The 12,700-nt window shown below is 38.2% G+C and overlaps 1 protein-coding gene across 3 annotated transcripts in view; it reads right to left on the minus strand.

Moving 5' to 3' along the window:
* Positions 1-12,700, minus strand: part of LOC126272265 (uncharacterized) — a 75,628-nt gene that overhangs the window by 11,485 nt on the left and 51,443 nt on the right. For 2 of the 3 annotated variants that reach the window (XM_049975003.1, XM_049975002.1), the window contains one exon: positions 793-891. In XM_049975003.1, the coding sequence (XP_049830960.1) occupies positions 793-891 (99 nt within the window). Of the gene's footprint in view, positions 1-792; positions 892-3,850; positions 4,443-12,700 lie in introns of those variants that run through there. The other variant, XM_049975004.1, reaches the window with a different exon arrangement.

The raw sequence follows: 12,700 nt of genomic DNA on the forward strand, positions 1-12,700 counted from the left end.
GAATGCCAGATGTATTTGTCTGATCATAACATCTCCTGAGTAGTTCCTAACCAGAGACTGAATTGTGGACTACTTTATCTCCAGCATGCTTTACTGAAGAGGGTGCCACCATCAGTAAATAATAAAGTAAAGCTGCATATCCTCAGTAGCTATAATGTGGCTACTATTACGAGGCCAACTGTTGTCCCTGGAAGCGCTGAAAACATTTCTGTTCTTCAGTAACTCTGTCTTAGTGGGACCTCCGTGTTGTTTCACCTGCTGTACTGCTGTTGGTATCACTGAGTCATGCAAGCCAACCCACCATAGTTCATGTAACCCAGGGGAGAAGAGGTAATGATGCACAGTCCACGACAGCAACAAAAATGTTTTACAAACTCTGGAAAATTTGTTCTAGCCACTACATACCCTTCCTTTACACATTCATCTTTCTTGTTGGTACCTTTCCTTTGACAAAGTAACTACTTAAAAAACAATAACACAATTTCATCATCAGATATGTGGTTTTGTGAGGCAGTCCAAGTGAATTGTTCGATTTTAGCTACCCTACTACTGTCCCAAATACTGATGATCCAATTTTTGACACTTAGGATTTTAGTATTGATCCTTTATCTTTGCACATTTTCTTTGAATGTTATGTAACTTGTCATAATAGCTTTGGAACAATGAAACATTTAAATGACATAACTGTAAATAAAATATTTTATAGTAATGTTTCGCTTATAACAGTTATATTGCTAGATGTTTACTAAGAGAAAAAAAAATAAAGAATCCGGTACTTATGTATTAACTTACCATCACGTTCTTCTTTGGCATTGTTGTTATTTTCTTCTATCTCCAGCTCATGATCTCCTCCAATTACTATATTATTGTCAGGTAATGTCACTGATTGCTCTGAAATTCAACTTTCAGATTAAAATGTATTCTGTTATATCTGAATGAACATGCCATGCCACTTTTAAAAAGTGACTGGCTAAAATTATTTGTCTACTCTCTATTAAATATGACGTAACCAATATCACACAGGTATCAGAATAATGTCACATCTGAGTATTTTAAGCTACAATTCAGCGCCTGAGTGTGCATCAGTTAAAATGGATTCCTGAAAATTTAATATCCATAAACCAGTCCTGTTGCTACAAATCAGTATAAATACCGAAACTGAAAAATATCACTATGAAAACATGTTTCAAATATATACACATATAACTGATCAATAAAACAAATTAATATATACAGTGGGCAGACAATATCAGCAGTTACAAATTCATCTGCAACACAAAATATGCAAAGGCTCATTAAGACAAGAAACAAATAGAGAAAGACTGTCACCATGTTTTATAGAAATGAGTAACACCTCAGCAGTAATTCAAATTTTAATTTTCTCCCAAATGTGTAAAGATTATGTTTTCATGCAAAATTAATAGAACACACACACACACACACACACACACACACACACACACAGCAAATGAAAGAGAAGAAATAAGCACCAAATTCTGATATTAAGTGAACAAGAAAATTAGTGAATAAAGAAACAGCAGCAACAGCTATAAGAAAAATAATGCTACAAATATATAGTTGAGAAAGCAACATTATTTTCTGTTTAACATTGTCCTAACTACAGTAACCAACACCATCTAGAGAGAATGGAACAGACCACAATACCATTAGTAATTTCAGCCGAGAAATGTGACAAACAGAACCATCCCATAGAAATTTACAGAAAGTGAAAATTCATGTAAATGATAAAAGCTTCTTACAATAACAGCATATTTTCTGTGAATTATTTAACATTTTAGTTTCCATTACTGGAAGTGTTTTATTTTGTATGAAAGAACTATACTTACATCCCCACACAGAAACTAAAACTATATGAAACAAAACAGACAGGAAGTGTCCAATTATGTATCAACAAGAGAAAATTATAGTTAGCACAGGGAGAGTTTGAAGAGTTAGGAGCATGTTTGGTTGCACGCGAGGTGTGAAGAAAGGAAAGAAGGTGGGTAGGTGGGTGGGTGGGTGGGAGGGAGGGAGGGAGCGAAGGGAGGGAGGGAGGAAGGAAGGTTCATGATTAATGTCCCATTGTCAGTGAGGTTTGCCTTAAGCAATTAAGGATAATCATGGAAAACCTAAATTTGGACAGCTGGGTCACGATTTGAATCATGGTCCTCTCAAATGCAGGTATAGTGTGCTAGCCACTGTGCCACCTCATCTGGTATGTACTTAAACTAAAAAAGAAATAGAAACTTGGTGCCATTAGCTTTCGTCTGCCACTCTTTGATCAGCTACAATTAAGCTGTTACTATTTCTATTTTCTGTTTATTGTTTCCACCTGCATTTTTCTTTATTGTACTATTAAAAACCAAAGAGAAAAATGAGGTTCATAATACAAATGAACATACTCCTGTCTTCTATTTATTCACACATATCATCAGCATGGGTGCTGCTTTGGCTCACTTGAATACCAACACAGAACAATTGTAAAACATTTGTTACAAAGCTCTGCTCAAACATCTCTTACTGTGATTGTATTCACAATTGCTTATTGTCAATATATGGAAAGGGCCACAGTCTCCCAAACGCAGGCACATGAAAAATATAAACATATCTCAGACACACTGAACAATGTAAATGCTACACAACAACTGGAAGAATGCTACTGATTATGAAATCATTCGAATAGTGGAACAGTGGTGTATATAATACAACAATTCTAAATCTGATCAAAATACCTACAGATTTCTAGTTAATAAGAATAAGTGCTAGCATTTCCTCATAGTTTTTCGCAGTGGCATAACTGGATGAAATGTTCTGTTTTCAAACAATGTCAACCAAGATATCAGTTCTTGAGTCTTTAACAGTTGTCACCATCACTGTCATCAGGTATTAAAGCTTTCAACTGACTGGACAGGTAAGGTGTCTTACACACAATGCACAAGCATCCAGTTTGTTCCACAGGTACACCAAATTAATCTGGACCATCTCTGGAATGCTGTGGATGCTGTCGCTTTGCATGTTTAAGACGAGTACTTTGCCCATCCAGCAGTCAGTTCTAATTCCTGAGGTCAGTGATGGTGACAACTGTTGAAATCATGAGAATTATCTCAACTGACATGGCTTGAAAACTGAAAACATTTTATCCAAGGTACTACAGTACAATCAATGAACAAAGATCCCTGACAACTGCAAGAGCTGTTGCCAGGTTTCCACTGAAGCAGGTGAAAACAACTGTATACACAGCTGTGAGTGAGGCTTTGCACTAAGATGTATACAAAACCACATCATGTCAATAGTTGAGCTAAACGCACAATGCAACCACGTCAAACCAACTGCAACTGTCAGATCCCTTCTGTCGACACCCCTAACAGTGTTTGATAATATTACTCAATACATAAATTTTACAGACATAATCCTAGAACTCAACTTGATCTTCAGGATGGTGGTACACAAATGCAGCCAACCTTCAGGGCCAGCTTTGCGACTGATCAGATGTGACCAAGTTTACATGGAAAGTGGCTGTACAACATGCACGCAGTCAACTTTGGGCAGCCGGCACATTTGTTCACAGTATTTTGTCACATGTTCAGTCTTCGGCCAGTGAGCCTGCTGACGCCAAAGTTGTGTGCATTTGGACGGGGCAGTGTGCATGCTAGACTGCCAATGTGTGGCCTGCTGTTGATGCACTTACAGCGGTGTGTATTTTTTGCATTAGATTATTTGTTAGTAGCTACATTTCCGAAAAGGACCTTTCAGCCATAACGAACTTGGATACAGTGAAATTTATTATAAAAATTAGGGAGATGCCTGCTTTGTGGGGCTTTTGATCTGTAGACTAAGGAACAAAAAACAATTAATTCTTTTACCTTTATTCATATTTAATTAACAAAACACGTACATTTAATTCAGTGAATGTAATCGAACTGCCATTGCAGAGCATCTTCATACAACAAGTAATAGGCCAATACATTTCTGTTGTGTGAATTGGATTTATGTCTTTGTATTCATTATGGAATATCCTCATCTACACAATTTGTTCAATGTACTTAGAAATTGCACACCACCTCTATTCTGTGCATAGTCGTGCAGAATGCAATATTCCTTCATGACACCTATAGCAAAATCCATGTCTATATTTAGGTGCCTGTGAAAGGCCTGCTACTCTTATTTGCACAACAGTTAAAGAACACCGATGCACTGTTTGCCGTTTTCACCAGTTATGCATGCTTTCCATCAATGGCATTAAGACAGTTTCGTAAACTTGTCTTAATTTCAAATTATTTTGCTATTTGCTGCCAGCCATTTTTTGTCAGCTCTGACATATATTCCTTTTTCAAGATAATCCGGATGATGAACATACCCTTCTGACAGTTTTTCTGATAGTTGCGACTCCAAGTGGAAAAGCACGATGTTAATCAACATATGAATTTCCAGTCGCTAGATATCTGAAAGGGAGAAATTACTAATTAGTCCACAGATTCATAAAACAGGTTACATTTCAGGCAACCTTTTTCGAAAAAAATTCTTGTAACATTTTGTTACAATTATCTTATAAGCACAATTATTCCTACTATTTTTGAAAAATTAGTGTACGTCCCAACAATTTCTATCACATATAGTGTGCAGAAATTCCTCCAACATATCATTACACATAGCTTCAACTGACAAAGAAACTTTATTGGTAGTTCAAATAATATTTCATTATTACAGATATGTCCGTTACAGAAGAAATGGCGTAACATGAAAGATTCCTACAGCCGACAAAAATGGAGACCAACTGGTAAAAGTCGTTCTGCAGCTATGAGACAGATGCCATATCTGTATTTCAGTCTAGTATTGTTTGTAAATAATACCACCACATCTTTGCATACACACAGTAGCATACCACCTTACAACCGCCGAGATTTAGGGTTCACCTGAAAATAGTTTCAAGTGGTCTGTACCAGGCTAGATTGTTAAGTAATAAAAGGAAGACAAAACAAAAAGTAAGTACACAACTAACTGAAATGACACACACACACACACACACACACACACACACACACACACACACACACACACACACACACGACAAATGAAGCCACGTTCTTTTCTTAGCTTTGGTCAGTGAAAATATTCTGGCATCTGAAACTGTCTGTAAAACAATATATCTTAAGTATTATTGAAGCATCTCAGTCACATCCTAGTTAACCAAACGCTTCCTCCCACGAATGCTACCCACAGTATGTTTTTCATTCTTCACAACCACCATGTGGATATTCCACACAATACTAACCTCTAGCTACACCTTTACCTTCTGATCCAACAGATTATCACCAGCAAAGCTAGCCCATGCTATCTGGTTCTTGTTCTTTTTCTTCTTCACAAAATGATACTTCAATAGAGTACGCACCAGAAACAACTGATGATTGCAGTACTGACAATAGTGTTCCCTCACCAGTACTCAGATGTTTCGGTGAATCATGAAGTTAATATTACTAAGAACAGTGACGTTTTACAATTGTAATATTATTAAAATTATTCTGTAATAAAGCTTACTTTAAAATAATTAGCAGTTTCTCTTCATTTCGTAAGCATATCTGCATTGCTGTGTCTACATCCCTCTTTGTTGTCTCCAGTTTTTTTAAAATATTTCATCAAAACTTTTTACAGACATTCAAGTGAAATTAACAAATTTACCTTCCTGTTTGTGAAGTTCACATAGAAGGCAACATACATTCTGTCTGTAGACTGGAATTACAATAACTTATTTTACTCTTTCGTTTCAACCCACAATCCTAGAGTTAAGCAGCTTTAGTGATCTCCATAAACTCCACTGCATGGCTGAGCTGTGGTCAACTGACTGCCAACAGTGTCAGACAGGTGCAGCTCAGGCTGTAGTAGTTGGAGACTGCTGCTGATACAACAAGGACTGCACGACCAAGCGGTTGCTACATCGCAATGAGCAGCCAGAGTGGAAATATCAACAACACAGCAAGAAGGCACAGCCATTGCAGCATCAGTGGCCCGATTACCTCATATCCAAGACACACGGACGTCTTGTAGCTTACATGATAAAAACTGATGCTGTACCAAACAAGGAAGAGCCTGGGCCACTTAAATACCCATCATTGTTAGTAAAAGATATCACAGTCTGCTGGCTACCTGGCCCAAGGAGCGACCTGTGTTGGTTTGCGAGTACAAAAATACTAGCTGCAGCCCTGCTCTGCTGTGGGCTTATTGTGCTGTATCCAGTGGGCCACTTCAGGCCAGATCTTGCCCTGTGCCATACAGTTGCTCATTTGCCATACCTGGAGCAAGCAAACTCTTGGCAGCATTCCTCTGCACCAAGTCCACTTCGTGATCCTGTGCACCCCGTTGCACCTCATCTGCAGTTACTTGTTTGCTTAGAGGTAGTGCAGCTGCCATATTAGAACACTGACTTGCTGGCGTCAGTGGCCTTGACTTGCCATTGGCATCATCATTTCCTCACCTGCACGACATCAATGAGCTGTCTGTGGGCCACAGTGCCCTGCCTGTCGGCTGTATATCGCTAGCAACTGGAGGGCATTGGTCTGTCTGGACATCAGCATAACTATTTTTGTAGTACTGAATAATAAATGTGTGGTTTATCAATGCTGTTTCATTGATGCCACATTGGACATTACTAGACATCCACTCACTGCCTCACTGCTACCCAACCTGCATTGTAGAATAGCAGCATTCTGACCTCCAACAACACCATTCCACCATCCACCAGAGGTTAATCAACATGGTTGCTACAAAATTATGACAGATCTTTTACATGGAGCACTATAATAATTCTAACTAATTATTTAAACTTACTGAAGTGCCTCAAAAATTCAATTGAGAGAGGAGAAAAATTATCAAATATAATTAATGACATTGAAGAAGTTGCTATACATTTGCAAGTAATTATAAAAAACAACCTTTCACGGATTCTAGCATGTTGTGGCATCTTATGTAATGAACCAACAGACAACATAATCAAAACAGTGACAAACTCAGGCAAAAACTTAAGTGGTTGTGTTACTCATATAAAATGCTTGGATTAATCAATGACAAATCAAAGTATGAGAGATAGATGAAAGGGAGTTCAATCATGAGAACATTTCAGTATGATCTGTTGCAATGATTTCATCATTTAGCACTTGGAATTACGCACATGCTATTAAACCACAGAAACTTTACTACCCAACTGTTCTGGATACAGAAAACAGTGCAGTCATCATAAAGCAGAAAAGGAGCGATTTATCTGACATCTAGAAGAACAAGAACATGAGCATTGGCATCGAGCAAAGGATGGAAGTTTTTCCAAAACTTAAGTTTGTAAACTGTTTGCATGCCATCGTGGTGAAAGCATACCATGCACGGCAAAATGATGCTATCCAATATCATCGCTTAGGTAACTGTGGTGCGCCAAGGGCCATAGATGACAAGGGTAAATGACAGCTGCTGTGATGTTTATGGATGAATAGACATACAACTGTTGAGCGACGGACTGCTTAGATAAAACAAGGGGCTACCAACAATGTCTCCTCAACTACCATTCTGCAATCGTTGCCGTGAATGGGTCTCCACAGCAGGTACCTGGTTCACGCACCCATACTGACTGCTGTTCACTGGTGACAAAGAATGGGTGCACATCAATACCACAACTGCATGTCCACTGAGAGGCCGCAGGAAGCCTTTTCAGATGAATCGCATTTCACATTCCAGTGGCATGAAATTTTTGAAAGTAACATTCTCCAACAATGACTGCAAGGGTCCAGGCCAGAGGAGGGAGTGGTATTGCCTGGAAAACGTTTTTTGTGGCATTCTCTAGGCAATCCCATCATTCTATCATTTTGGAAGGAACAGTGGATTAACACAAGTATGCATCTATTCATGGGGACCATCTCAACCCCTATATGCAGTCTGCTTTTCTTCGGCATGATAGCATCTACCAGCAGGACAATGCAACATGTCACCCAGCTTGCAGTGTGCATGTGTGGTTCGAAGAGCACCAGGATGAGTTTATCTTACTTCCCTGACAACCAAATTCCCCAGATTTACACTCAGTTGAGAATCTGTGGGACCACCTTGGTCGGTCTGTTCGTGTTGTGGGCCCCGAACTAAGAAACCTAGCGCATGGCACTGGATCTCGCATGGTTCCATAGCCCTGTTGGCACCATCCAGAAACTCATTGCCTCTTCCTGCGTATCTTACAGCAGTCTATGCTGTTAAAGGTGATTATTCAGCCCTTTGACATGTATTACATTAACGTGATTGGATAGTATATATTCACACCCCCTATGAAAGTAAAGGAAATATTCTTAACCTTATCAGACACATTTCGTACTTCATATACAGTCATGCTGCTACTAAAAAACTGCACTGTTAAAATCTCAGATAATTATATGCAATACTCAGAGATTTAAAATTTTACCTAAAAACTGTAATAACTTTTCTTGTACTACAAAACAGTATTAGGGATTGTAATGTATTTCCTTATAAGGTACTCTAATGCTGTAAATATCACTTCACAAAAATTGAATTATCTGGAATATCCTTTGTTTTGATGTAAAAAATAATTATTTAATTACATTTCATTGTATAAGTGTTGTAGGAGGGAGGGGGGGGGGGGAGAGAGAGAGAGAGAGAGAGAGAGAGAGAGAGAGAGACATATGTGAAGTGTGGATGTTTTATTTTATTGAAAACTGTGTGAAAGAATGCACCCCAGAATGTTTCCAAATGGCTGTTCAGATCACCAGCCAATGAGAATTAAGCATTTCCAGTACACAGTGTGGGGCTTTGAACTGTACATCAGTGAGCCAAAGATTTGTTCAGTAGTCATTTTTGTGAGCACATCATGTGGAACAGTGCCACATCAATTTTGACTAAGATTATGAAAATCATTCATCATTCATCATTGCGGCACATGAAAAGCTATTCCAAGTGCGGTGGGCAAAATGTCAAGACAGAATGGATCTCACTTCAGGGCTTGATTTTAGGAAGTCACAGCCTTGTTGACATAGCTGATTAAAACATTCAAGAACAGGGTAGTACTGAGTGACATGTGGTGTATTCTTAAGTCATTTTTGAAGGGATCATCAGTACTAGGATTGGATTCTCACCCCATCCGGTAAGTTTCACCTGACCTGGGATTCTGGACGACTTTTCTGTAACTCTCCCCACTTCCTAAAGCTCATTAATCCTCTTCCTTCGTGCCTCTTCATTTCCCTTCAAATCTTCTGTCAGAAAAAGGAGCCACTTTGTCTAAAATCTAGCACATTTTCACATTTTGATGTGTGTGTTCTTCTGCAACTGTTTGGTAAGTACATCTACATCCACATCTACAAGTATATTCTGCAAATCACATTTAAGTGCTTGGGAGAGGGTTCACTGAACCACTTTCACAATTTTCTATTACTTCAATCTCGTATAGTGCGCGGAAAAAATGAACACGTATATGTTTCCGTGTGAGCTCTGATTTCCCATATTTTATTATGGTGATTGTTTCTCCCTATGTAGGTTAGCATCAACAAAATATTTTTGCATTCAGAGGGGAAAGTTGATGTTTGAAATTTCGTAAGATTCTGCCGCAATAAAAAATGCCTTTGTTTTAATGGTGTCCAGTGTCCTGTATAATTTCAGAGACACCTCTCCCCTATTTTGCAGTAATACAAAACGTGCTGCTGTTCTTTGAATTTTTTCGATGTACTCCATCAATCCTATCTGGTAAGGATCCCACACCACCCAGCAGCATTCTACAAGAGTATGGACAAGTGTAGTGTATGCAATCTCTCTAGCAGATCTGCCACATTTCCTAAATGTCTAGCCAATAAAACGCAGTCTTTGGTTAGCCTTCCCAACAACATTTTCTGTATGTTCTTTCCAAATTACGTTGTTCATAACTGTAATTCCTAGGTATTTAGCTGAATTTACAGACTTTAGATGTGACTGATTTATCAAGTAACTAAGTTTAAGAGACTCCTTCTAGCGCTCGTGGATGACCTCACACTTTTCATTATTTAGGGTCAATTGCCAATTTCACACCATAAAGATATCTTTTCTGAATTTTTTTCCAATTTGTTTTGATCTTCTGATGACTTTAATAGTCAGTAAATGACAGCATACTCTGCAAACAACCTAAGACGGCTTCTCAGATTGTCTCCCAAATCGTTTACATAGATAAGGAACAGCAAAGGGCCTATAATACTACCTTGGGGAACGCCAGAAATTCTTCTATGTTACTTGATGACTTTCTGTCAATTACTACGAACTGTGACCTCTGACAGGAAATCATGAATCCAGCCACAGTCACATAACTGAGATGATATTCCATAAGTACGCAATTTCACTACAAGTCGCTTGTGTGATACAGTGTCGAAAGCCTTCTGGGAATCCAGAAATAAGGAATCAATTTGAAATCCCTTGTCAATAGCACTCAACACTTTGTGCGAGTAAAGAGCTAGTTGTCTTTCACAAGATGTTTTCTAAATACATGTTGACTATATGTCAATAGACCGTTTTCTTTGAGGTAATTCATACTGTTCGAACACTGTATATATTCCAAAATCCTGCTGCATGTCTATGTTAATGATATGGGTATGTAATTAGTGGGTTACTCCTACTACCTTTCTTGAATATTGGCGTGACCTGCACAACTTTCCAGTCTTTGGATACGGATCTTTTGTGGAGCAAATGGTTGTATCTGATTGTTAAGTATGAAGCTATTGTATCAGCATACTCTGGAAGGAAGCTAACTGCTATACAATATGGACCGGAAGACTTGTATCTGTTAAGTAATTTAAGTTGCTTTACTACTTCAAGAATATCTACTTCTACATCACTCATGTTGGCAGCTGTTCTTGATTCGAATTCTGGAATATTTACTTCACCTTCTTTGGTAAGTAGATTTTTTATCCATCCAATTACATTATACTTTTAAAAATTGATTATTTTCAGTGAAAAAAGTATATGACAGTTCTAGATTCATTCATTGTTGAATGAATGAATGAATGAACAAATACAGATCCAAATGAAAAGAAATTCAGAATCTTAAGAAGTGTCACACAAGTAAATTCCATACTCCCAAAATAAATCATTGCAACTGTAGAGTGTTTTCAGATTCCTAAAGCTAAAAACAGGCCAGTTAGTTATAATACATCAGTAATGTATAGTCAACGAACCTTAAAGAAAATAGCCAAAATTAACAAAGAAGAAACTGATGAGTTTTGTATTTAGGGCAGCTGAAGACAATAACTGGACAGACAGGAAAAGAAATAAACAGAAGAACAAAAAAATACTCTATATCTGAGTGTTGGTCTGTGAGAACTGGAGATTTCCACATTAGGAAGTAATAGGAGAGAAATGAAAAAAAAAAAAAAAAAAAAAAAAAAAAAAAAAAAAAAAAAAAAAAAACATTGGAAAGGATCATAGAACAGGTTGGTGTGAGAAACATAATTATGAGTGTAACAAATGTGAAACTGAGGTATACTTGATCAGATAGCCGTGCATGTCAAAGAGCTGCTTTCAGGACAGAGAGGTGTGTCAACACTGGATAGAATCCACACAGCAGATTAATGATGAGGGGCAGTGTGCCAACTTGCCTGGATGTGGCTTTTAGGCAGTTTCCCATAACCAAATACATCTACATATATCATATACATTCCGCAAGAAACCGTAAGGTGCATGGCAGAGGGTACCCTGCACCACTACTAGTCATTTCCTTTCCTCGCAAACACAGCAAGGGAAAATCGACTGTCTGTATGCCTCTGTGTGAGCCCTAACTTCTCATATCTTACCTTTGTAGTCCTTACACAAAATGTATTTTGATGGGCAGAGCAATCATTTTGCACTCAGCTGCAAATGCCAGATCTCTAGAGTTTCTCAATAATGTTCTTCAAAAAGAATGTTGCCTTCCCTCCACACATTCCCATTTGAGTTCCTGAAGCATCTCCGTAATACTTGTGTGCTGTTCAGACCTACCAGTAACAGATCTAGTGGGCGGCCTCTGAATTGCTTCTGTGTCTTCCTCGAATCTGACATGGTGCAAATCACAAAATCTCCAGAAGTACTCAAGAACAGGCTACACTAGCATCCTATATGTAGTCTCCTTTATAGATGAACCACACTTTCCCAAAATTCTCTCAATAAATTGAAGTTTAACATTTGCCCTTCCTACCACAATCATCACATGCTCATTAAATTTCAATTAATTTTGCAATTTTATGCCGAGACATTTAAACAAAATTATTGTCAAGCAGGACACTGCTAATGCTGTATCCAAATATTATGGGTTTGTTTTTCCCATTCTTCAACGTTAATCAACATTTTTCTACATTTAGAGGTAGCTGCCATTCACCAAACCAACTAGAAATTTTGTCCAAGTCACTAGACGTAGACACCTTGCAGATTGCTGCCCAACCTGTCTGTCAGATCATTTATGAATACAAAAAGTAGCAGCAGTTTTATCAGACTTTCCCTGGGGCACTCCTGGCAATACACTTTGTCTCTGGTGAACACTTGCCATCAAGGACAACATACTGGCTTCTGTTACTTAACAAGTCTTCGAGCCACTCACATATCTGAGAACCTATTCCGTACACTCATACTTTCGTTAAGAGTTTGCAGTGGGACACAGAGTCAAATGCTTTTCGGAAATGTAGAAGTAAGGACTCTGCCTGTTGCCCTCCATCCAATGTACACAGTATATCAT

Source organism: Schistocerca gregaria, chromosome 5 (assembly GCF_023897955.1).
Source record: "Schistocerca gregaria isolate iqSchGreg1 chromosome 5, iqSchGreg1.2, whole genome shotgun sequence".
In the NCBI taxonomy this organism is placed as follows: Eukaryota; Metazoa; Arthropoda; class Insecta; order Orthoptera; family Acrididae; genus Schistocerca; species Schistocerca gregaria.